Source organism: Bos mutus, chromosome 10, assembly GCF_027580195.1.
Source record: "Bos mutus isolate GX-2022 chromosome 10, NWIPB_WYAK_1.1, whole genome shotgun sequence".
NCBI classification, from domain to species: Eukaryota; Metazoa; Chordata; class Mammalia; order Artiodactyla; family Bovidae; genus Bos; species Bos mutus.
The window spans coordinates 2,952,396-2,979,808 of NC_091626.1; the positions used below are offsets into that span (position 1 = coordinate 2,952,396).

General features: G+C 38.2%; 1 protein-coding gene across 1 annotated transcript in view; it reads left to right on the plus strand.

Annotated features, from left to right (window-relative positions):
* The window catches only part of KCNN2 (potassium calcium-activated channel subfamily N member 2), a 505,075-nt gene that overhangs the window by 462,018 nt on the left and 15,644 nt on the right, over positions 1-27,413 (plus strand). The window contains exon 8 of the mRNA XM_070377191.1: positions 23,418-23,528. Within this exon, the coding sequence (XP_070233292.1) occupies positions 23,418-23,528 (111 nt within the window). The remainder of the gene's footprint in view (positions 1-23,417; positions 23,529-27,413) is intronic.

The window sequence follows — 27,413 nt, forward strand, 5'->3', positions numbered from 1 at the left end:
GAAAGGCAGCATATATAAGTCAATTTTCTACTGGAAGAGAACATCAACAGTTTTCATCCTTTTTTAATTTAAATGAAATATAGTTGTTTTGCAGTGTTGTTAATTACTGCTGTATAGCAAAGTGATTCAGTTATACATGTGTGTGTGTATATATATATTCTTTTTTAATATTCTTTTCCATTATGGTTTATCATAGGATATTGAATATAGTTCCCTGTGCTGTACAGTGGGACCTTGTTGTTTATCCACTCTCTATAAGCTCATGTCTTCTAACCCCAGCCTCCCTCTCCACCCCTCTTCCAAACCCTTCCCCCTTGGCCACCACAAGCCTGTTCTCTATGTCCATGCTTCTGTTTCATAGATAGGTTCATTTGTGTCTTATTTTAGATTCCACATATAAGTGATACCCTATGGTATTTCTCTTTCTCACTTAATATGATAATCTCTAGTTTCATCCATGTTGCTGCAAACAGCATTATTTCCTTCTTTTTAATGGCTGAGTGGTATTTCATCAGGTATATATACCACATCTTCTTGGTCCATTCATCTGTCAGTGGACATTTAGGTTGTTTTCATGTCTTAGCTATTGTGAATAGTGCTCATATGAACAAAGGGTGCGTGTTTCTTTCTGAGTTATAGTTTCATCTGGATATATGCCCAAGAGTGGGATTGCCGGATCATATGGTAATTCTAGTTTTAGTTTTTTGAGGAGTCTCTGTATTGTTTTCCACGGGCTGCACCAATTTACGCTCCCACCAATAGTGTAGGAGGGCTCCCTTTTCCTCACACACTCTCCAGCACTTGTTATTTGTAGACTTTTCAGTGATGGCCGTTCTGAATGGTGTGAGGCGATTACCTCATTGTGGTTTTGATTTGCATTTCTCTAACAATTAGTAATGTTGAGCATCTTTTAATGTATCCAATGGCCATCTGTATGTCTTTGGAGAAATGTCTATTTAGCTCTTGTGCCCATTTTTGAATTGTTTTTTATTGTTGTTGAGTTGTACAAGCTGTTTGTATACTTTGGGAAATTAATCCCTTGTTGGTGGCATTGTTTGCAAATATTTTCTTCCATGCTGTAGGTTATCTTTTCATTCTGTCTATGGTTTTGTTTGTTCTGGGCAAAAGCTTATAAGTTTGACTAGGTCCCATTTGTTTTTGTTTTTATTTCTACTGCCTTGAGAGACTGCCCTAAGAAAACTGGTATGATTTATGTCAGAGAACATTTGCCTATGTCCTCTTCTAGGAGCTTTATGGTGTCGTGTCTTCTATTTAGGTCTTTAAACGATTCTGTGTTGATTTTTGTGTATGGTATAAGCGTATGTTCTAATTTAATTGATTTACACGGGGCTGTCCATCTTTCCCAACACCACTTGCTGAAGACACGTTTTCCCAGTGTATATCCTTACCTCCTTTGTCAAAGGTTAATTGACGGTAGGTACGTGGGTTCACAGTTTTCATCTTAATTTGCATCATGAAGCTCCACTGAGGAGAGAGTGCTGCTGGATTTGCTTTTTGGGATGAGCAAATTTGATCTTAGAGCTTCAGCTTCAAGGTCAAGAATTTCTTTACGTCTGGATTCTGCCATTTCCAATTTGCCAGGTGAACTTAAATGAAATCCTCTTCTCTGAAATGTACTTTCCTCATCTATAAAATGCGGGCCATGAAAACTATCTTGAAATGTATCAAACAGTTGAAGAATAACACTTTTTCAATTAAATAGTGTTTATCATTTTAGTGAATATTTCTTTTTTATTATCTCAATTACAGTGCTCACCTAGTAACTAGAAATAGAGCAAAAAAAAAGGACAAACTGTCTCTGTACCTCCTTTCATGGAGCTTATAGGTGACCACTTTTTTTTTTTAATAATTAACACCTTTTTTAATAATTAACAAATGATTGTTAATTACATTTTTGACAAGTATGTGAGGGACTAAGACTTCTGATCAGATTTGGGCACTAAGGGAGAGGAATGGGATCTATTCAGAGAAAGAAATCCCTGGAAAGTTGACTTTGAAACTGAGATGGGAAAGGGTGGTAGCCAGGCAGAGTGTCAGAGAGGAAGGGCATTCCAGGGAGAGGAAGAGGTTTGTATGAAGAAAGTGAGGCCAGGGAGGGACTTGGTATGTGGACACAAGGCCGCTGGGTCAGGAGTGTCCAGAGTGATTTGGGAAAGAGACACAGGGCTGGGAGTGGGAGGCCAGATCTTATGGAGCTTTAGAGTGAGGTTTGCTGCCTGTCGTGGCATGCCACTCTGCTGGGACACTGAGCAGGCTCAGACATGTTCCTTGTCCCTTACTCACCTGGCCAGGACTGGTGTGTACCATTTACTTTAGATGTAAGAAAATGGAAGGCTATCAAATTGTCTAAAATTTACTGCCATGTGACGTGAACTTTGAAATGTCTGCCCCAGATGCTCCAGTTTTAGTGACTTGGGTTCTCCTCATTCCTTATCTGCTTCTTCAGCTGGGTTACAGCAAAGAGCATCATCCTGGTGCTGGTTTGGTTTCTGCCTACAGAAGGATGTGAGCTAGCACTGGGAGCCCCATAGGCAGGAAATGCCCAGAATGCCTCAAGCCAGGCATCTCTGCCCAACGCCTCCACTGTGTCCACCCCAGGTTGGCACGAGAGAAGCAGGCTCTCAAAGTGAGGACCTTTGAAGCATGGCCAGGGCAGTGTGTACCCTTGTAGCAGCTGCTTAAGAAGATTGTTCAAAGAGCGAGAACTAGCTGGAAGGACTGAGTGTCCATGACATATACAGAGTAGGAACATTCTTCTCCCACTTGGCAGTACTGAACAGCTAGCTGTGAAAATAAAATCTGGGGGCTCATTTTAGGGTTACCAGTTGTAACAAGATGACCATTTGTGGAAAATATAATTTAGCATTCTTTGCTTGTAAAAGAAAATACAGTTTTATGAATTTTAGTAATTTTTATTACAATTGATATGGTCCTTTATGATTACTCTTGGATCCCTTTCTTTTTCCTCAAAAGATGGCATTTTATTATATAGTATAATGCTTTGGGAAATAAAATGTGCATGGGTGTATTTTTGGAGGGCCCATAACAAGCCCACAAGGGACATGAATGACGCTATTTATACACACAGAACTGGTGATTGCAGAGTTTTTCCCCTTATGCTTCTTAGAAACAACTTCTTTGGCATTGGTTTTTGGCAAGACATCCACTCTTTTATTCTTGAATCAGGTATGACTCAGGGTTTGTACAAACCGCTTCATTTGCCATGGATCAGAGCCAAGTTTGAGGTTAACCTTGCCTGGCTCTTGTAATACTTTTATCTTTCCTTGATTTTTTCTCCGTCCCTAACATCTCAAGAGCAGCTCCTGCAAAGTCTCATCTGACAGCACAAATCTTTTATTTCATGCCTTAAACTACTTCCTTGCTTAAGTTTCACTTGTAATCTTACTTTGTTTTTAGAGAATATGTTCTAAGCCACTTGATATATATGGACACAAAAGTATTCCATGCAGGGAAATTCACACTATCTTCCCTGCTGCTCTCTGAGCTCCTGCTGTAAACTTCAGTCCCTCTGTCCTTAATCTAAGGAGCTCCATTCCATTTCCCTCTTAAGAACAGTTTCTTAATTAACTTGATGAGAAGTTGTTTACTTCATATAGAAAAATTGAGTGCTATTTGACTAATCTATTTGCAAAACTGTATACAGTGGCATAGTCTTTATCCACTGGCCAAGCAAATTCACACAGACTCAGGCCACAAAGCAGTGGTCTGGGGGTGCTTCTGGGTAGTTGGTTATAGCCCATGTACATTTCCTGGGGATCAGGAGCCTAAGCATTGAGGTTACCTAGAAACTGTACAGAGAGTGGCTGATAAATTTAGTTTCCTAAAAGAGGTTTTCTCAGAGTTTGTATAAAAGGTGAGTTTCCTTTAGATGAACTGTTTTAATTTTGTCAGATATCTTTTCTTTTTTTTTTTTTTTTTTGCCTTTGATCACATGAAATTTAAATACCAGTTTTTTGCATTGGAATTGCCTAAGTCAGATATGACTTGCTTTTAATTTCAGGCTCTTTTATTCATTTTTTTTTTCTTTCTTCTTCCAGCCTATTCGCCCCTGCACTTTTGCAATGCATGTTTAGATAAAATGTACATTGTCACGTTTCTCATGAGTCATTGCTCCGTGTTTCTCTGGTCTTTGATAAACTGTGAAAAAGAAGGACAAGTCACAGCAGCCCTGGGAGAGCGCAGGGTCAGCCCTGAACCATCTTGCACATCATCTCTGAAGCACTGAGATTCCTTGTGTTCTTTTGTATTTCAATTTTCTTGTTCTTGTGTTTATGAAATTTTGATAGAATTTATACCCTATGTGATTGTTTCACTTTGAAGCATGTAATATACAGTTGATCTGAATGCTAACGCCTGCAAAGCTTTCCCATTTCAAAAGTGTAGACGTAAAGAAATTAGCAGTACATGTTTTCTTCGTAAAGCTAATGAAAGTAATGAATTATTTCATAGAATCTTCTTAAATATTCACATTTCATTGGTTAAAAACTCAAAATGAAACTGTCATTTAAAAATTTTAAATAACAATTTATATCATGAATTACTTTGGGGAGCCAAGGACATTAAGAAAAGCTCATTTCTGCTATGGTTCTTGGCAGAAATGTATTGTTAAACCATGAGGGAAGAGAGTTTCCATAATATTTCTAAGAAAGAAACAAATGGTCTTATCAAAAAATAACTTCTCCTTGGCTGAAATGTAAGTTGTAAATCCAAGACAATCATGGAAAGATTTTAAAATAAATTTTAGGTTGTGTTTACAATGCTATGTAAAGATGATTATCAAAATATTAAAACAAGGGGTTTTATATGTTAAAATGCCTGAACAAGAATTCCGTTGTGATAGATCAAATGAGTCAAGACCTAACTAATATTAGAGCTGACAAAACAAAGATCTCTTCCCTTTCCATGGGTCTTATTTTAAAAACACAAGATTATAGAGCTGCCTAATAGACAAAGTCCTCATTACCCTTCAAGAGAAAACCACTGAGGTTGTCATTATTTGTCTTTTTCCTTATTCTTCTATCCTTCCTCTTTTTAAAAGAATTTTACTCAAGTGTAGTTGTTTTACAATGTTGTGTCAATTTCTTCCGTACAACAAGGTGACTCAGTGATGCATGCACACATATTATATTGTCTTGTTATAATTTGTCACAGGATATTGAATATCGTATAGTTCCCTGTGCTATGCAGTAGGACCTTATTGCTTATCCATCCTGTGTGCAATAGTTTGCCTCTGCTGATCCCAAACTCCTAATCCTTCCTCCCCTATCCCACCCTCTTTGACACCCACAAGTATATTCTGTATGTCTGTGAGTCTGTTTTTCTTTTGTAGATATGTTGATTTCAGTCGTATTTCAGATTTCACATATAAGCGGTATTATATGGTACTTGTCTTTCTCTTTCTGACTTACTTCAGTATGATAATCTCTAGGCCCATCCTTGTTGCTGCAAATGGCATTATTTCATTCTTTTTATGGCTGAGTAGTACTCCATTGTTTATATATACCACATCTTCTTTATCCTTTCATCTGCTGATGGACATTTAGGTTGTTGCCATGTCTAAGCTATTGTAGATAGTGCTGTTCTGTACATAAGGATACATGTATCTTTTCAAATTGTAGTTTTGAAAATATATATGCCCAGGAGTGGGACTGCTAGATCATATGGCAATTCTACTCCATAGTGGCTGAACCAACTTACACTCCCAGCAATAGTGTATGAGAGTTCCTTTTCCCTACACCCTCTCCAGCATTTGCTATTTGTAGACTTCTTAATGATGGCCATTCTGACTGGTGTGAAGTGGTACCTACTTGTAGTTTTAGTTTGAATTTCTCTAATAATTAGCAATGTTGAGCATCTTTTCATGTGCCTAATGGCCATCTGTATGTCTTCTTTGGAGAAATGTCTGTTTAGCTCTTGTGCCCATTTTTGGATTGGGTTGTGTTTTTTTTTATTAAGTTGTATTAGTTGTTTGTATGTTTTGGAGCCAAAGACCTTGTCAGTTGTGTCATTTGCAAATATTTTCTCTGATTCTGTAGGCTGTTTTGTTTATAGTTTCCTCTGCTATAGGCTTTCCTTGTGGCTCAGCCAGTAAAGAATCCACCTGCAATGTGGAAGACCTGGGTTCAATCCCTGGTTTGGGAAGATTCCCTGGAGAAGAAAAAGGCTACCCACTCCAGTATTCTGGCCTGGAGAATTCCATGGACTGTATAGTCCATGGAGTCGCCAAGAGTCAGACACGACTGAGTGACTTTCACTTCACTTCATTTCCTTTGCTGTTCAAAAGCTTGTAAGTTTGATTAGCTCCCTTTGGTTTGTTTTTGCTTTTATTTCCATTGCCTTGGGGCACTGGCTTAAGAAAACATTGGTACAATTTATGTCAGAGAATGTTTTGCCTATATTCTCTTCTAGGAATGTTATGGTGTCTTGTCTTATATTTAGGTTTTTAAGCCATTTTGAGTTGATTTTTGTGTAGGGTGGGAGAGTGTGTTCTGACTTCACTGATTTACATGCGACTGTTAAACTTTGCCAGCACCACTTGCTAAAGAGAATGTCTTTTCCTCGTTGTGTGTTCGTGCCTCCTTGTTGAAGATTAATTGCCCATAGGTGTGTGGGTCTATTTCTTGGCTCTGTATTCTGTTCCATTATCTGTATGTCAATTTCTGTGCCAATAGCATGCTATTTTCACTACTGTAGCCTTGTAGTATTGTCTGGAGTCTGGGAGGGTTATGCCTCCAGCTTTGTTCTTTTTCCTATAAGGATTGCTTTGGCAATTCTGGGTCTTTTGTGGTTCCATATAAATTTTAGTATTATTTGTTCTATTTCTGTGGAAAAATATCATGGGTAATTTAATAGGGATCACATTGAATCAGTAATATGACCACTTAAAAAATATTAATTCTTCCCACCCAAGAGCACGGGATATCTTTTCATTTCTTTGAATCATGTTTCATTTTCTGTATTAATGTTTTGAATTTTCAGCATGTAAGTCTTTCACCTCTTTGGTGAGATTTATTCCTAAGTTTTAGTGGGGTTTTTTTGGTGTGATTTTAAAAGAGATTGCTTACATTCCCTTTTTGGTATTTCATTGTTAGTGTAAAGAAATGCAACCATTTTCCTTATGTCAATCTTTTATCCTGCTGTGTTGCTGAATTAGTATATCAGTTCTAGTAATTTTTGAGTAGAGTCTTCAGGGTTTTCTTTGTATATATTTTACCATGTCATCTGCATATAATGACAATTTTACCTCTTCTCTATGAATTTGAACACATTTTATTTCTTTTTTTTTGTCTGATTGCTGTGCTTAAAGACTGCCAATAGTTTTTGAAGAGAAGTGGTGAAAGCGGCATCCTTGTCTTGTTCTAGATTTTAGTAAGAAGGCTTTCAGCTTTGAGTATTATATTGGCTATGGATTTGCCATAAACAGCTTTTACTATGATGAGATATATTCACTCTATACACATTTTCATCAGAATTTTTATCATAAATGAATATTGAATTTTATCAAATGCTTTTTCTGCATCTATTGAGATGATCATATGGGTTTTGTCCTTTTGTTGGTGTAGAGTATCACATTGATTAATTTGCATGTGTTGAACCATCCTTGTGAACCTGGGACGAATCCAACTTGGTTGTGGTTTATGGCCTTTTTTATGTGCTTTCAGATTCAGTTTGCTAATATTTTGTTGGAAATGTTTCTGTCTATATTCACCGAAGATATTAGCTTGTAGTTTTCTTTTGTAGTAATGTCTTTGGTGACAGTGGTGTTACAGAATGTCTTCAGGAGTGTTTCTTCCACTTCAGTCTTTTCGAAGAGTTTGAGAAGTATTGGCGTAAGTTCTTTGTATGTTTGGTAGAATTCTCCATTGAAGCCTTCTGATCATGAGTTTTTGCACTTAGTGAATTTTTTTTTTTTTTTTTTTATTACTGACTTGATTCCATTTCTAGTGACTGGTCCATTCAAGTTATCTATTTCTTCTTGATTCAGTTTCAGTGGGCTATATGTTTCTCAAAGGTTGTTCATTTCTTTGAGATTGTCCAATCTTTAAGATTGTCAACTTATAATTTTTCATAATATTCTCTTGGTTTGTTTTTTTCTTTCTCTGCAGTATCTTGTTATTTCTCCTCTTTCATTTCTTATTTCATTTGGGTCATCTGTCTTCCCTATAAGCCTGGCCAGAGGTTTGTAAATTCTGTTTACCCTTTCAAAGAACAAACTCTTGGTTTTATTGATTTTTTTTTGTATTTTTTTAAATCTCTATTTTATTTATCTCCTCTCTGATCTTTGTTATCTCCTTCCTTCTGCTAAATGTAGGTTTTGTTTGTTCTTTTTCTAATTCTTTTAGGTGGTGGATTAGGTTGTTTTTGATATTTTCTTTTTTTTTTTTTTTTTTCTTTTTTTTTTTTTAGAACCATTTATTTTTTATCATGCTTATATACTAATAAGTGAAATTATTTTGTAGCATAACTAGCAGTAGAACATGCTTACTCAAAGGGATTTATGAATGATACATTTACCATAGTAATCCAGTGCAAGCAAAGGGACTGAAGGCAAATGAGAGAAGACATGAAAGCTATTTCAAAACCCTTATTTATATGACAATTATATAATTTTAGAAAAGATGGAAGTTCATTTTTGAAAGACAATTCTTTTTATAGATGAGAAAACAAGCAATTTCAGATTTTTTTTATTATTGAAAGCTGAACTGGCACAGAAGAAACTTAATACAACTTTTCAATCTCAATTAGGTATGTTAATTTAAAACTTTTATTGGTCAAAATCAGTAATTAAGACTCTGCACTTCCATTACAGGAGTGCAGGTTCAATCTCTGGTATAGGAATTAAGATCCCACATGCATTGTGGTGTGGCCAAAAAAAAATTTTATTTACTTACTTGAACATATTTATTTAACCATTGTTCTCCTTGTTTCATATAAATTATAAGTTTTACATCTTTTTCACTTTTCTTGTGGCTATTATACAGTGTTTGAAATATAGGTGTTGGTAGTTATTTGGCTATTTTTTAAGGTTTCAAATGTATTACATTTTATTTTACAGTACTATATTTTATCATTTTCACTTTTAAGTAGTCTTAAAATATAATACCTAGTATGACTGTAAAATGAAAATTTATTTTAATAAATATGTCTTCACTCTGTGTTTTCCAGTTTCATCCACCTCATTAGAACTGATTCAAATGTATTCTTTTTTTTTTTTTTTTTATTTCAGGTATTTGCTCCCCATCCTGAACCTCCTCCCTCCCCCTCCCCATACCATCCCCTGGGCCGTCCCAGCGCACCAGCCCCAAGCATCCAGCATCGTGCACTGAACCTGGACTGGCATCTCGTTTCATACATGACATTTCACATGTTTCAATGCCATTCTCCCAAATCTTCCCACCCTCTCCCTCTCCCACAGAGTCCATAAGACTGTTCTATACATCCGTGTCTCTTTTGCTGTCTCGTATACAGGGTTATTTACCATCTTTCTAAATTCCATATATATGCGTTAGTATACTGTATTGTTTTTTCCTTCTGGCTTACTTCACTCTGTATAATAGGCTCCAGTTTCATCCACCTCATTAGAACTGATTCAAATGTATTCTTTTTAATTTTGAGTAATACTCCATTGTGTATATATACCACAGCTTTCTTATCCATTCATCTGCTGATGGACATCTAGGTTGCTTCCATGTCCTGGCTATTATAAACAGTCTGCGATGAACATTGGGGTACACGTGTCTCTTTCCCTTCCGGTTTCCTCAGTGTGTATGCCCAGCAGTGGGATTGCTGGATCATAAGGCAGTTCTATTTCCAGTTTTTAAGGAATCTCACACTGTTCTCCATAGTGGCTGTACTAGTTTGCATTCCACCAACAGTGTAAGAGGGTTCCCTTTTCTCCACACCCTCTCCAGCATTTATTATTTGTAGACTTTTGGATCGCAGCCATTCTGACTGGTGTGAAATGGTACCTCATAGTGGTTTTGATTTGTATTTCTCTGATAATGAGTGATGTTGAGCATCTTTTCATGTGTTTGTTAGCCATCTGTATGTCTTCTTTGGAGAAATGTCTATTTAGTTCTTTGGCCCATTTTTTGATTGGGTCATTTATTTTTCTGGAGTTGAGCTGTAGGAGTTGCTTGTATATTTTTGAGATTAGTTGTTTGTCGGTTGCTTTCTTAAAGAAGGCCTGTGAACTTTCCTCTAAGAATAGCTTTTGCTGCATGCCATAGGTTTTGAATGGCTGTATTTTTGTTGTTATTTTCCTCAAAATATTTTTAAATTTCTTCTTTGATTTCATCATTGATCCATTTGTTTGTTTGTTTTTGTTTTGCTAGCATGTTGTTTAGTCACCAAGTAATTGTTTCTGTTTTTTTCTCATTTCTTTTTCTGTGGCTGATATCTAGTTTCATGCCATTGCGGTCAGAAAAGATGATTGAAATAATTTCTGTTTAGGCTTGTTTTGTGCCCAAGAATGTGGTCAGTCCTAGAGCATGTTCCAAGTGCACTTGAAAAGAATCCGTATTCTCCTTCTTTTAACTACAGTGTCCTTAATAAGTCTAGGTGTTCTGTTGTATCATTTAGGGTCTCTGTTGCCTTATTGATTTTTGTCCCAAATATCTGCTCATTGATGTGTGTCCTATTTTTCCTTGAAATTTGCCATTTTTATTATGTCTTGGTGTAGGTATGTTTGTGCTTCCTATGTCTGGATATCTATTTCCTGCTTTAGGTTTCAGAAGTTTCCAGCCATAATTTCTTTAAATACATTTGCAATACTTTCTTCTCTTTCTTTTCTCTCTGAGATCCCTATTAGGCATAGATTGGCATTCTTTATATTATCCCATAGGTTGCTTATGTTGCTTTCATATTTTTTTTTTAATTTGTGTTTCTGTCTGCTCTCTTGATTGGGTGATTTCAATTATTCTATCATCTATATCACTTATTCATTCTTCTGCATTATTAATTCTGCTTTTCATAGTCTTTAGTTCAGCTCTTGTTTCTTCACATGAATTCTTTCCTTTCTCTTGCCTCTTCCTTATGGTTTCTAATTCCTTTTTATAGTAATCTGCATTTCTGTTGATAGCCTTTCTTAATTCCTTCAATATTCTCATTGTCTCCTTGTTGAATTCAGTGACTATTAGACCAAATAGATCTCTTTCATTGTTTGTTCTTTCAGGAGAATTCTCTCAGTTTTTTAATTGGAAGTGGTTTTTCAGTTTCTTCATTTTACTTATATTTCTTTGCTGGCAACCCACTCCAGTATTCTTGCCTGGAAAATGGTATGGACAGAGGAGCCTGGTGGGCTATCGTCCATGGGGTCGGTCACAATGAGTTGGATACAACTGAGCAGGCAGGAACGAGTTTAGGAGAAACAATTATCTATTGTGGTCCTTGAGGGCTATTTTTCTGTGGGAATGCTCCTGTGTAGCTTGCATGGGTTTAATATTTTTGGTGTGAGGGCCGTTTGCAGTATGGATACCTGTCACCTTTTTCCTCAGTGTATGCTGGCCATCATCCCCTTGATAGGAGGTGTGACTGATGCTATGTGATTGGATCCTGCACTGGGTATTGAGTGGGGCCTCCTCTTTGCTCTTTGGTTATCACTGCCCTACCCAGCAGAGAAGGCTATGGCACCCCACTCCAGTACTCTTGCCTGGAAAATCCCATGGATGGAGGAGCCTGGAAGGCTTCAGTTCATGGGGTCTCGAAGAGTCGGACACGGCTGAGCGACTTCACTTTCACTTTTCACTTTCATGCATTGGAGAAGGAAATGGCAATCCACTCCAGTGTTCTTGCCTGGAGAATCCCAGGGACAGGGCAGCCTGATGAGCTGCCGTCTATGGGGTTGCACAGAGTCGGACAAGACTGAAGCGACTTAGCAGCAGCAGCAGCAGCAACCCTATCCAGGACAGGTCTCCTCCCTAATTATTGGAGTGGAAGCCCCCAGCTCCACTTTTGAGCTGTGTTTGTTATGCACTGTGAGGTTAGTGGGATTGGCATGGTCCCACTGGGAGAGAAGTCACTGAGTATTCTTCTGCTGGGCCTGTTCACCTATGACTATACTCTGTTGTGTCACTTTTTACCCATTGTGTGGGCTAATAAAGTAGGTTGTAGTTGGCGCTGCTTTTGGCCCCAACATAGGGATGCTGGCAATCAGCCCCGGTGCCTTTGACATTTCGTTTTTCACAAGACCACCAGCACACATCCACTGGAGTAAGACCCCATAACTGTAGTGAGTGCTATTGAGGCAGCTCACATCCTGGCCTGACCCAGCCCCTGTTGTACACACCTACAAAACCTACAACTGCTGTGTGCAGATGCGACCCAGCCACGGGAGCACAAGTTGTTTGTTAAAGTGTTCCACGGATGCTGAATTTACAAAGCTGACAGTGGAGTTGTAAATCTGCAGTTTGTGCAGCCACAAGGAAAGATTTCAGCTCTGCTTCCTAAGTTGCACAACCCCTGGATCTCAGCTGTGATTTCAGTCTCACCTCTGTGCTTGGACAACCACTGGCATCTGCTCCCAGAACCACCAAGGTGGTGGCTGGAGCACCAGAGCCTGCCCAAATGGGAGGGGACTGGGGCAAGGGCCAGGCTGTGCAGGCCTGCCTGTGTGGGAGCCTGTCATAGAGTCCATGGGAGCAATAGCCAGAGGTGGGGAAAAGGCTAGAATGGAAGCCACACTCCGCCTTTGTGTGCCATTGACACTTTTATGGCAGCCCAGGGTTCTTCCCTGAAGACTCCTAGTTGCTGCTTCCCACAGTCCAGCCCACTCAGGCTGTCTCCATTCCACCAACAGCAGCCCTCTCCATAGCTCTATCTTCTAAACCTGGTGTTCCAGCACGCAGTCCCTAGCTGTACCAGCATATGTGTGTCTCAAGTTGGGGTGCACAGGGCAGTCGCACAGACTATGTGTATAGGTCTCCCTGTGTCCTGCCACAAACCAGTTGTTGGAACCTCTGAAGTTTCTCTTCTGTCCCAGCTAATCTCCCTGCCAGTGAAGTGACGGAGAAGGAAATGGCAACCCACTCCAGTATTCTTGCCTGGAGAATCCCTTGGACAGAGGAGCCTGGTGGGCTGCTGTCCATGGGGTGGCACAGAGTCGGAGACGACTGAAGCGACTTAGCATGCATGCATGCATTGGAGAAGGACATGGCAACCCACTCCAGTATTCTTGCCTGGAGAATCCCAGGGACAGAGGAGCCTGGTGGGCCGCTGTCCATGGGGTCACACAGAGTCAGACACGACTGAAGCGACTTAACAGCAGCAGCAGTGAAGTGAGGGGACTTCCCAGGATGTGGGAACCTCTACTTACCATCAGAACTGCCTTCCAGAGGGACAGAACCTGTTCCACTTCCTTTTTCTTTTTTTCTACTTGATTATTGTAGAGGTCTTTCTTGTCCTTTCAGATGTTTGAGGTCTGCTAGTGTTCGGTAGGTGTATTCTTGATGTATCTGTGGTAAAATACGTGTTCCATATCCTACTTCATCATCTTGATTCCAATCCCCTAACCCTCTCCTTTTTGAGGAGGCACTAAAGACTTGAGGATTTATTGTTGTGGATGTTATGATAAAGTTTGGGATGAAGTTTAAATGGCTTTATTCTTTTGATTAGAGGTAGGCAAATAATGTTAAATCATAGAATTTCCCTTTTTGTTAATACCAACTAGTTTCTCAGTCTCTCCAACTTTATTATAAAGCAGTTGATTTGCTTAGCATTTAAAAATTTACCCTATCTACCATTTTATATCTGTACATAAAGATGCAACACAAGCTGAAAGCTGTCATTTTTCCTTACCTGTGAGTATATATGATTGTTTCAAGAGTAGAATACAGCCTCATTCATAAGAGTATCTCTTGTCTTATATTAAAATGAAAGTCATTCATTTTTAATGTTTGCTTCTCTAATTCCCTAAAATTATGACAACTTTGTTGGCCCTTTAACTATTTAGAGTGGATGACTGCATTTTTGGCATAAATTATTTTAAAATATGGAGCAGTATCTTCACATTCCTTCAGATAGTGGTTATTATCTAATAATAGGTCCTCTATTGATAGTGAACATTAGAATTCAACAGAGTCCACTATGGATTCCTCAACAAAAGTGAGGTCACTTCAGATTTGAGTGATTTAAGCTTCTTCCATCGTATTGGTAATTCCGTATTTAAAAAAGCAATGCATAAAAGTTTTCTAGTTCATAATCATTTAAAAATCATACTAGTTAATTTTTAAAATTTTATTCAGGGAGCAAAGTATTTAATCATTTTTTACACCACATTAGGTAAAGAACACTTCATAATTCTGTCATCATCAAATTTACCAGATATCAAAAACTCTTAACAAGGTCACATAGCATCTTAGTTGTCAGAGTTCAGTAGTTTTCATCCTGAAGGGTAGGAACACTACCCTTGGGTATGTTAGGGTATGTTAGTGTATGTCTAAATGTTCCTTTAGACATTTGTAAAAGGACCATAACTTAGCCAGAGCTTATATGAAGAGAATGAATGATATTAAAGAAAGCTAAGCCTAAAGTATATTCCTGCTACTTCCTGTCTGCATTTAAGCATTACTTTTCCCCTGCCAGTAGAAGTAGGAGTCTTGAAAAATGAGACTAAAGCCATTCCTTGGTGTTGCATATGTGAGTAAGGAAAAAGAAAATCTTTTATCTGTCTTATACAAGTTGACATGAGGTGTTTAATTCCAAGTGATAATTTTGAAGAGGTTTTTACTTTTCTTTTTGCCCTTTGGCTCTTTCCGATGTTGTTGTTCAGGCTATAAGTCATGTCCAACTCTTTGTTACCCCGTGAACTGCAGCACACTGGACTTCCCTGTCTCTCACCATCTCTGGGAATTTGCTCAAACTCGTGTCCATTGAGTCGGTGATGCCATCCAACCGTTTCATCGTCTGTCGCCCCCTTCTCCTCCTTCAGTCTTTCCCAGGACCAGGGTCTTTCCAATGAGTCAGCTTTTCACATCAGGTGGCCAAAGTATTGGAGCTTCAGCTTCAGCAACAATTCTTCCAATGAATTTAGGATTGATTTCCTTTAGGATTGACTGGTTTGATCTCCTTGCTGTCCAAGACACTCTCAAGAGTCTTCTCCAACATCACAGTTCAAAAGCATCAATTCCTCAGTGCTCAACCTTTTTTATGGTCCAACTCTCACATCCATACATAACTACTAGAAAACCATAGCTTTGACTATATGGACTTTTGTTGGCAAAGTGATGTTTCTGCTTTTTAATATGCTATCTAGGTTGGTTATAGCTTTTCTTCCAAGGAGAAAACATCTTTTAATTCATGGCTGCAGTCACCATCCACAGTGATTTTGGAGTCCAAGAAAATAAATTCTGTCACTGTTTCCATTTTTCCCCATCTATTTGCCGTGAAGTGATAGAACTGGATGCCATGATCTTCATTTTCTGAATGTTGAGTTTTAAGCCAGCATTTTTACTCTCCTCTTTCACCTTCATCAAGAGGCTCTTTAATTCCTCTTCACTTTCTGCCATAAGGGTGGTGTCATCTGCATATCTGAGGTTATTGATATTTGTCCCAGAAATCTTGATTCCAGCTTCTGCTTCATCCAGCCTGGCATTTAACCTGATGTATTCTGCATATAAGTTAAAAAAGCAAAGTGATAGTATATAGCCTTGATATATTCCTTTCCCAATTTGGAACCAGTCCATTGTTCCATGTCTGGTTCTGTTGATTCCTGTATACAGGTTTCTCAGGGGACAGGTAAGGTGGTTTGGTATTCCCATCTCTTTCAGAATTTTCCACAGTTTGTTGTGATCCACAAGTCAAAGGCTTTAGCATAGTCAGTGAAGCAGAAATAGATGTTTTTCTGTAATTATCTTGCTTTTTCTATTATCCAATGGATGTTAGCAGTTTGCTCTCTGGTTCCTCTAACTTTTCTAAGTTCTTGGTTCACATAATATTGAAGCCTAGCTTGAAGGATTTTGACCATTATCTTGCTAGCATGTCAAATGAGTGCAATTGTGCAGTAGTTTGAACATTCTTTGGCATTGCCCTTTTTTGGGATTGAATGAAAATTGTCCTTTTCCAGTCCTGTGGCCACTGCTGAGTTTTCCTAATTTGCTGGGATACTGAGTGCAGCACTTAACAGCATCATCTTTTAAGATTTGAAATAGCTCAACTGGAATTCCATCACCTCTACTAGCTTTATTAGAAGCAGTGTTTCCTAAGGTCCACTTGACTTCACACTCCTGGATGTCTGGCTCTACGTAAGTGACCACACCATTGTGGTTATCTGGGTCATTAGAACTTTTATGTACAGTTCTTCTGTATATTCTTGTCACCTCTTCTTAAACTCTTCTGCTTCTGTTAGGTCCATACCGTTTCTGTCCTTCATTGTCTTTCCCATTCTGGAAAGGTGTGTTCATTGAATCTCATCAAATAAAGGCCCATTGAAAAGATTGTATCCTTAAATTCTTACTATAGTTTCTGTTTTGTGCCCAACAGTTAGAAGAGATGATAGGCCTTTTCAGCCCTGAGGCTGAATTCTCCACCATTGCCCTCAGCAGACCTTCACTTCTCCCCAAGAAAATTTCTTAAGAAATAAGGCAGCTGCTTTTAACTGAAAGTTGTTGTGACCCTCTCATTGTCTCTACAATGCCACCTAAATTTTCTAAACTATCAGCCCTTTGAGTTGGCAGAGCTGCCCTTCCTGTCTCTGAAATACGTGTGCTCACACTGGCACCATTGCTAAGAAGGAGATTTAAACTCAGAGATGACTCATTGTTGATGACCAGGTCTATGCACCACTTCCTTCTTTCCAGCCACTGAAGCGCAGGGAGGAGCTGAGCAAGCAAATCCATCTGAAGGAGAGTTGGGGTTCCTAAACCCAGGTTTTACCACTGAACTCAAAAAGCACACACATACCTTCTCCCTGCTTCCTTAGGACGAGGACATTTTAACTGACCTCTACCCTCCTATCAACAATACAGTTCATTCTCGAACAACATGGATTTGAACTGCATGGGTCCACTTATATGCAGATATTTTTCAGTAGTAAATACTACATACTACACAATCTGTGGTTGGTTGAATTTGCGAGTAGAGGGCACACTATAAGTTATACTATAAGTTATTCTCGATTTTCAACTGCAAGGGGGCTTTGTGTCCCCAGCCCCCTCTTTGTTCAATGGCCAACTGTGTTTGAAGATACTCAGAGGCAGGGACATTTTAATAGAGGGAATTTGTCTTCAAAGTTATTTTGAATATTGTTTATTCTCATGACCTAAAGAGATCTTGTAAAACTCCAGTGGGATATAATACTAAAGCTGAATGCTTGTCTTATGCATTTTTATGAAAAAATAATTGTGTCAGAAAAGTGCATTGAAAATATATTTATTGTTGTAGGGTATTGAGTCAATCAACTCCAGGGACAGAGAAATGGGCAAAGTTTTCAATTTCCCTTTAAAGGAAAAGTTAATATTTAAAATGAAAGTAATCTTTCAGCTATTTCATTAATTTAGGTGTATTTTTGGTAGAAAATATGATTTTTTCAAAATAACTGTATGTTAACAAATTTTTATTAGTGATAGTCCATCAGTCAGCTATAAAACTGAAGCTTGACCTTTTAGGAGTTATTGTAAGACAGAAGGATAATTTAACAGTGGAATCATTTGAACGTTAGCAAATTTTTGCAGTCATTCTCTGTGGTGATGAGTATTCTGGAACTACCCTCCACATTATAAATTTCATTATTATTATGTTGAATATTTGGCAGATGGCTTTTTCAATAAGGAAAGAATCAAAACCTTTTCCCAGTGTGCTGTTAAAGGAATTTCCATTTCCATAGGCTTATATATTAAGTTATTAAAGCTTGATCCCAAAGTGGTGCTTCAACATGATTTTTAGAAGTATATTTGTAGGATGAGCATCACTAGGGATCTCATGTAAAAATACGTCATATCTCTGAATTTTTTGAACTATGTGATAAATGATCTTGGGGAAAATGAGCTACTTGAACTTCTTACATTCTAGGGATTGGCGTGGCTTCCCATGTATGTGCTATATTAGAGAAGAATACAGCAGAGAAAGGCACTACATTTTACTTATTGCTGTATCTATAACATGAATGATCTACAACATTGTATTAATTTCTGTTGTACAGCAAAATGACTCAGTTACATTTATACATGTGTATATTCTTTCTTACACTCTTTTCCATTATGGTTTATCCCAGGAGATTGCATACAGCGCCCTGTGCTATACCGTAGGACCTTGTTGTTTATCCATGGTATATATAATAGTTTGCATATACTAACCCCAAATTCCCAGTCCATCCTTCTCCCTTCCCACCCCTCCCTTGGCAACCACAAGTCTGTTCTCTTTGTCTGTGAGTCTCTCTCTGTTTTCTAGAGGGGTTCATTTGTGCCATGTTTTAGATTCCACATGTAAATAATATCATATGGTATTTGTCTTTCTGTTTCTAACTTCCCTTATTATAATAACCTCTAGGTCCATCCATGTTGCTGCAAATGCATTCCTTCATTCTTTTTATAGCTGAGTAGTTTTCCATTGTATGTATATACCACATTTTCTTTATCCATTCATCTGTTGATGGACATTTAGGTTGCCTTCATGGCCTAGCTGTTGTGAATAGTACTGCTATGAAAATAGGGCTGCATGTGTCTTTTCAAATTATGGTTTTACCTGGATACATACTCAGGAGCGGAATTGCTGGATCATGTGGTAGCTCTATTTTTAATTTTCTGAGAAACCTCCATACTATTTTCCATAATGGCTGTACCAAATTACATTCCCACCATCAGCATAGGAGGGTTCTCTTTTCTCCACACTCTCTCCAGCATTTATTGTTTGTAGACTTTTTGATGATGACCATTTTGACTGGTGTGAGGTGATAGCTTGTAATTTTGAGTTGTATTTCTCTAATAATTAGCGACGCTGAGCATCTTTTCATGTGCCAATTAGCTATCTATGTCTTCTTTAGAGAAATGGCTATTTAGGTCTTCTGCCCATTTTCCAATTGGCTTTTTTGTTATTGAGTTGTATGAGCTCTTTGTATATTTAGGAGTTTAAGCCCTTTTTGGTTGTGTCATTTACAAGTATCTTCTCCTATTCTTTGGGTTATCTTTTTTTTGTCATTTCCTTTCCTGTGCAGAGACTTCATTTCAATTTGTCAGCATCTAAGACTCTCCAGGTGTTGGGATTCAACTATAGCTTATGTTTTCTGATTGTCTTTTGTCTGCTCACTTTAGCATAATGAGCATTAATACTTACACACACACACACACACACACACACACATTAGTTTTCTGAGTATCTTGAAGTGGCAGGTTAGTTACTTGCTTAGTTTTTTTTAATAGCACAAATGAAATGAAAGAAAAGTAACCAGGATACATTTTCTGACTTTGGTGCAAGAACTATGACTCATCTCGTTAAAGGCATGCAGGGATTTTAATTTCAGAGAGTAACATATGTTAGCCCCAACTGTTTCTATATCCATTGTGATCATGGCAAGATTTGGAGAGAATGTTGTAAAAGCATATTTACATTCATTCTTATTCACTTTATGAAACAGAATGGCTCAGGAAGTAGATACTGAGTGGACAGTAATATCACATCATTTCTTAAATTACTATAATCATTAATGTGTTAGCAGGAACTTACTTTGAACCTAGAAAACTTTCGGGGATGAGCCAGCTTCAGTTTGCATAACTATAAAAGTTACTTTTTTGAAATCTGATTCTATACATATCAAAACATCTTGTGATTTATTAAGAACTTGGAAGGTATAAGACTTACATATAAGGAGCTAAGGACTTTGGAAAAAAAGGTTTCTAAGTGGCTTTTGGGGTATAATTAAAAGAGTGCAAGTGTGATCATGGAGTGAGGGATATAAAGAATAGTTTCACTAATTACTTAACTGTCAGATTCCCTTGCTTCTGCACTTTGCAACAGACATACTAATTGTAATACACAAAATTTTTGGTGAGCTAGAGAATGCTCAGCAAGAAATGGGCCAGCAGCAGGAAAAAGCAGAGCACAAGAATAAACACAAATAAAAATCAACTTCCAAATGTTCTTGATACCAGTGATTTTCCACTCCTGTTGGGATTTTGATTTCTTTCCAGAAGAATCGGACCAATGGCCTCCTGCCACCAGAGAACAATATTCAGCATATAGTGCCAACTGCCATTTATAGCTATCTCTCTAGTGGTCGAAGCCCCTCCTTTTTTTATATTCGCTGTTTATTAAAAAGCCACTGCTGCTCTTGACTTTCTCATTGCTCATGATTGATGAGTGCCGGGGAGCAGACATGCAACAGGTGACCCTGTACTTGTCAAGAGAATGTTCTCATGCCATCGGTGGGTACCAATGACTAGCCTGAGTGGTTACTTCTTCCTTCCATTGATTCAGGCTAACCTCTCTTACTATAACTTATTTAGATTTTGTGGCAATAAAATAGGTTTAGATACTTCAAAAGGCCATTCTTTTCCTTCATTAGCACACAGCCCTAAAATCACTTTATTTCATTGTCTACACATGGCCCCTGTGAGCTGAGAAGAGGGTCAATACTGAGAGAGTTAAAGCTTAGGGCCCTTTAAGGCTTCTGCCTGCAATGTGGGAGACCTGGATTTGATCCCTGGGTGGGGAAGATTCCCTGGAGAAGGAAATGGCAACCCTCTCCAGTATTCTTGCCTGGAAAATTCCATGGACAGAGGAGTGTGGCGGGCCACAGTCCACGGTGTCAAGAAGAGTCGGACATGACTGAGCAACTTCAGTTTCACTCATGGCCCAAAATATCAGCATAGCTAACAACACAACTCAGACATTGCTGACCCTGTGCTCCTACCCTCTGCCTTTATGTTCCTTGTTTGTCATTTCCTGAAAGTCTTCATAAGTAAGTGAAATGACTCAAGTAAAAGTCTTTATCTTGTGTTTAAAATAGAGAGCAGTTGATGTAGCTTGCCATTTTCTCTCCATATCCTCCTTCACTCAAAGCAGTGACTCTATGTTGGAATCAGACAGAGCCCTTTAAAAGATTCTAGTCACAAGATAATTTGACTTAAAAGTTGTACCACTCAAACAATAAGAATAATGTTTTGCCTTATGTTGATAACTAACCGTAGTGCTCAATTTTTAAACAGTCATACTTTAAGAGTTGATAATAAGCTGAAGTTTTGCTTAGAAATACAGTGCTCTATATTGTGTCATGGAAATGATCACAAATAGGAATATATGTGATCTTACATGTGGATAAAGGTATGGATATGTAATCTTACATATGGATAAAGGGGTAAAGGGTGGAAAATATACCAATGGTAGTCAGAGTCCATAATTGAATAATTACTTACTCTGCCTTAATTGCCTCATCTCTAAAATCAGAAGGTTAAACCAGGTAGGTCTAAAAACCTCTGGCCTCTTTCTCTGATGATGTGATCAGTATCACTTCATTTCTGAGGATATTGATTTCTCCACAGAGCTTGGTGGATGGAGATATTTAAACCCTCTGGAAATACTGTATTTAAATAGCATTACCCTATTAGTAAGACCATCTCTGTATATTTGTAATTATCAGATTGTGGCAATACAAAACAGTGTATTTTCTTTTCCTCTCCTCAATCTTGTCCCTCTTTGTAACAACTCATTCAGTAAGATAAACAATTCCTTCTTTGGTTAATAGTTGAATGGCTAAATTACACTTTTTAATTCAAATAAAGTGATTCTATAATTACATAATAAAACATAAGTATGAATTATGAAGAAAGATCATTTTCCTAGGTTGAATTTTTTAAGGTTAATAAAGATAGGTAAAGGTTAGGTTAAATGTTTTCTTAAACTACAAACTTTGTCACTTTAAATGTGAGCATTTGTTTGTATAAGTAATATGTATTCAATATAAATAATGTGGACTGTTAAGGAAAGCACAAAGAATAAATTAACTTACTGGTATTCCAGCCATTGAGAGAGAAACTCTGTTCATGGTTGGCCTTCTTTGCTTTCCAAATATGAATTCCTTTTAAAAAAATAAAATTAGAAGCAAGTTACATATACAAGTTTTTAACTTACTTGTCTAAATTTTATAGTCTTTAGATATTATAGGAATAAAATTTTATTATTTTTATAATATGAAAATGCTGTAAGTAATAACCAATCCCTTATACTTAAATATTTAAGATGTAAACCACAGTTTTAAGAGGCTGCAGAGTTGCTATTAAAACTAGTGATTTTTAGACCTATTGGGAATGAGGAAAACCAGGTTTCCTTGTGGGGATCTGAGATTCTCTTGGAGGGCTATTCAGTGAGCATCCTATCATCTTAGCTAACATAAAGGGGATGCTATTTAAAAGTAGTTTAAAAGGATTCCAGTCTGTTGCAAAATCCCCAAGTACCATAACGTGTTTGTGCCCCTCTTCTGTGGTTCATTGTTGTCTCTACCTAGACAGCTAGGTAGTCTCAGCTCTCTGTGGTTCTCCCCAGGTTGAGGCTCTGTCTGGAGCAGGACCTCCTAGCCTGGGCCCTCCCATAGGTGCCCCAGCTTTGCCTCCTGACCCCAAATGTAATCACTGGTCTTTGAATCATGAAGACCTCATGCCTCACAACTTGGAATGCATGCATCTTGACTCCAGAGCCACAGGGCTTTCATCTCTGGGGCATGGCAGTATCACACTTCTCCTAAGAGGTCAGTGTGATAGCCTATAACTTAGAGAAGGGACCAGTGTTGAGTTTTTCAAAATCAAGGTAGCACGTGCCTCTCTTCATACTGGTGAACATCTGGAGCAGTAAGGTGGTTATCCCTGACCTTTAGCATTTCCTGTATGTGTGTTGTCCAGGTTCAGATCTTTCTGCGATCCTTTCTGTTCTGTGCGTGGACCAGTTTGAAGCTGTGCATACAATGCATCTCTTTCCATTCCTGACCTTTCACGGTTGACCATCCTGAAGACCTGCTGGTTTTTTCTTGACAGATTATAGAATTTTACTTTTTAGAGAATAATTCTTATTTCCTTTCTGTGAATTTATGCTAAGACACTGACTTATATTTCTGTTTTGCTCTGTCTTTAAGTATAACTGATTTGCTCTGTTTTTAAGTCTGAAAATTCAGCAAGTTGCTGTTTTACCATTCATTTCATGTAATTAAAATATGTTCAATACAAACATCATGCTTTAGTTCTTAGTTCACCTATTTTACATTTTTTAACATCAGTCTAAAGGCATGTTACTTATGTTTATTGGCCGTGTAGTTTCTGTCATATTGATGGAAGACAGCGATTACTACAATTTACTTTTTATCTCTAGGTAGTCATGTACATAGTACAAAACATTATTTAATGAGGCTGAGACCAAAAAATAGTAACTCTAGGGGTTTTCTCTTCTCTCCTGCTTTTCAGGGTGCTGGTTGCACAGCCCTGGTGGTAGCTGTGGTAGCAAGGAAGCTAGAACTTACCAAAGCAGAAAAGCACGTGCACAACTTCATGATGGACACTCAGCTGACAAAAAGAGTAAGTTACCACCCCTGTATCTCCAAAGGGAAGAGTCACGTTTTTTCTTTCTTTGTTTTAAATCATTTTATATTGGGATATAGTTGATTTGCAATGTCATTATAGTTTCAGGTATATAGCAAAGTGATTTAGTTATACATGCTCTGGGGTCTCCTCCTGATGCCAATCCCCTAGTCTGGGGAACCCTACGTGGGTTCAGACCTTCACTCCTGTGGGAGAACAGAGGGAGAGAATCCTGTGATATAATTATTCTTCAGTGTGAGGGTTGCCTACCTGTGGGGTATGGGACTGGACTGAATCACCAACGAGCCCCTCCTGCCATTCCATTGTGGCTTCTTCCTTTGGAAGGAGCATGTCTTTTTTGGTAGGTTCTAGTCCTTGTTTGCTGATGGTTGTTCAGCAGTTAGTTGTGATTTTGGTGTTTTTGTGAGAGGAAGTAAGCGCGGATCCTTCTACTCTGAGTCTTGTCTGGAGCTCTTGTTTGCTATCACTGTTGGGCAATAATAGTTTTACTTTGACACCGGAAGCTGAAACGACATGGTTTAAAGTGAAAGCATTCTTGAAGTCAGTTCTATTTTTTCACATGGAGTCTAAACTTTTCCTAACTTTAGGTCAGTCAGGAAATAATTGGGAAACCTTGGTATTTACTGAAGTATAAAAAGGGACCACATAAGTCTAATATTGTTGGGGTTCTGAAGGACTGAGCGACTTCACTTTCACTTTTCACTTTCCTGCATTGGAGAAGGAAATGGCAACCCACTCCAGTGTTCTTGCCTGGAGAATCCCAGGGAAGAGGGAGCCTGGTGGGCTGCCGTCTTTGGGGTCGCACAGAATCGGACACAACTGAAGCAACTTAGCAGCAGCAGCAGCTGTATTCCAGGGATCAGAGAATTTTAAACTTTCATAATGCTCTTCCTTCAGCAAATCAGATGAAAGTTGTGTCTCTTCCTGCTTGGCAAAAAAAAAAAAGACTTGTATTCTCACTAATGTTGCACTTGGGTCTCCTTTAAGGATCTAGATCTGAGAGCTAAGTGGCCTTCCTTTAGTTTTAACCACTAGGACTGATTTCCCCAAACTGATCAAGTTTTCTGATGTTACTGCTTTTCTGTTGTAAGTTCTTATATACATTTGATAAATTCCTTATCGATAGTGTTGAGTTATGGAGAAAGAAATGGCAACCCACTCCAGTATTCTGGCCTGGGAAATCCCATGGACATAGGAGTCTGGTAGACTCCAGTCCGTGGGGTCACAAAAGAGTCAGACACAACTTAGAAACCAAACTACAACAATGTTGAATTCAGAGTCATATTGTTTGTAGAAAGCTTTTTCAGTAAGAAGTACTGTTCTACTTTCAAAATTCACATTCTGTATCATGGTTATTGGGCTTCCCTGATGGCTCAGACAGTAAAGAATCTGCCCAGAATGCAGGAGACCTGAGTTTGATCCCTGGGTTGGGAAGTGCTCTGGAAAAGGGCATGGTAACCCACTCCAGTGTTCTTGCCTGGAGAATCCCCAAAGGCAGATGAGCCTGGCGGGCTACAGTCCATGGGTCTCAAGGAGTCAGACACAAATGAGTAGCTAAGCACACACACACATCATGATTATGATGCTTTAATTCTATTATCTCACTATTTCTTAAAATTGAAGCTACTTTGCAATATTTCTTGTGACCAGAGTCTTTAATAGGTCTGAAAAAGACACTCAAGCAGGCTTGCTGACAGATCTATTTTTATAGGCAAAATGTCACTACGCACAAGAGCAAATGTTAAGATGGCATTAGAATCAAACATAAATTTCCAGTTTATGAGAGCCATTCCATTACTCTACTCAATACAATATATGAAAACAATAGCCTTTTTTGTGGTTCTCTCTGCATTATTTTATACAGTTATCAATGAATGTCATTTGTCATAGTTATCAATGAATGGAATTGATTCCTTTCCATTTAGTTATTTATGGAATTTTTAAGTGCCCACTTATAATTTTTAATAAAGAAGGGCCTAAAAGCCATACATAGTTACTAACATGACAGATTCAAAAGACAGATTCAAGGGTGCTCCTTATTGCTAGAGAAAACTACAACCATTCCCTGAAGCACTCCTGATGGTCAACAGGAGTAATAATGGTCACAACATTTTGAAATCTTAATATGACCCTAAAGAAAAAGCAATATGAACGTTAAAAGATAGATTACTCTTGCAGGAAAAAATGTAACCTTCCAAGTCTTCCATTGTGTATCTTAACAATTTCTATGAAAAATTATTCCCCATGCACAAAGTTTGAGGAACAATTTTATATAGAAATCTTATCTCTGTGGGACGACATTCACCACACAAAATGCAATGTTTGAAAGTAGAACACACAGTTCACTGGGCACTAACATTCAGAGGACTGTCCTGTGTAGTTACAACCGTTTACATGACACACTGCAATTCAAAAATGGCCGGTGGCCCATGTAACCAGAATATTCTAAGAATTTCAAAAAGAAAGCATAATAGCGATAACTTATCACTAGGCTTAGTGAGACAGGACCAGCTATTTAACAGATATCTAGCAAATCACCTTACAGAGACAGTCTGTTTACTGTGCTAAAGCTTTGGGAAATATATCACTATTACTGTACATTCAGGTCTGAACCAAGAGGAAATCTTGGCGTTTGGCCCTCTGGTTACTTACGTTTTGGAAAGAAACTTGAAAACAAGCAATTCTGAGAGCCCAGACATAATTTTTCAAGTCGCTAGATGTACCATGAAGGATAATTATACATATTAATGTCCACAGTGGGTGTTTCCAATCCTGTTAAGAATTCTCAATCAGATCCATAATAAGAACACTATTATGCAGTTATATAATTTTGTCTCTTGCAGCAGGTCTCTCAACAAGTGAACAGAAATTCGAGAGGATTTACTTTGTATAGCTTTTATGTCATGCTTGGCTACGTATCCTAGTGGGTCAAAATACAAATGCATGGAGCCCTTGCCCTGCTCCATTCACCCTGCCCCAGGTACCTGGTCTAAAGAAGGACCAGGCTGGTGAGAAAGGTTGGGGCCCTAAGCACATCCATCTCTGCTGCTGCAGGGGCACAAAGCACACGTCCTGCTAAGCTGCACAGATTTAGTGACCTTTGTTTCTCCGTGGGCATCCTGGAGGTATCACCCATAGTATATGGAGCAACAGTTTACCGTAAATATCAGAAGGAGAGTTAAGAAGCCCTTCTGCTTCTTAAAGCAGATTATGTTCCTTCCCCTTGAATTTTGGAAGACACTCATAAAAGCCCCTAAAGGAAGAAGCAAGAGGAAGAAAAAGAGAAAAAGACAGAAATATATTTATATATATAACTTATATACAAGTTGAAAAAGAAAGTAGTAAAAATCAAAGGAAATCTATAAGCAGTCTGTTATATAATGCTCTATGTATCTTTTAGGATTGAACAAAGCAGATATTCAGTTAAAAGCCAATCAGCTATAAGAGGTTTTGTGGTTTATAAAGTATTGTTTCACTTAAAAATATATTTTACCTTAGTAACTATGACTTTAATATGTTGCTGATTCATCAGTAATTATAAAGTAATATGTCATGTCCTTTATACCTGTGAAGTGGGTTGGAGTCATCTGGAGACTATTACTATTGGGTTGGCCAAAAAGTTCATTTGGGTTTTTCCATAACATCTTACAGAAAAACCTGAACTAACTTTTTGGGCACCCCAATACTTTTAGTAGTATAAATTTCTTTGTTGTTGTTGTTCAGCCACTGAGTTGTGCCTGACTCTTTGCAACCCCATGGACTGCAGCATGCCAGGCTTCCCTGTCCTTCACTGTCTCTGTCCACTGAGTCCATGATGCCATCCAACCATTTCATCCTCTGTCACCCTCTTCTCCTGCCATC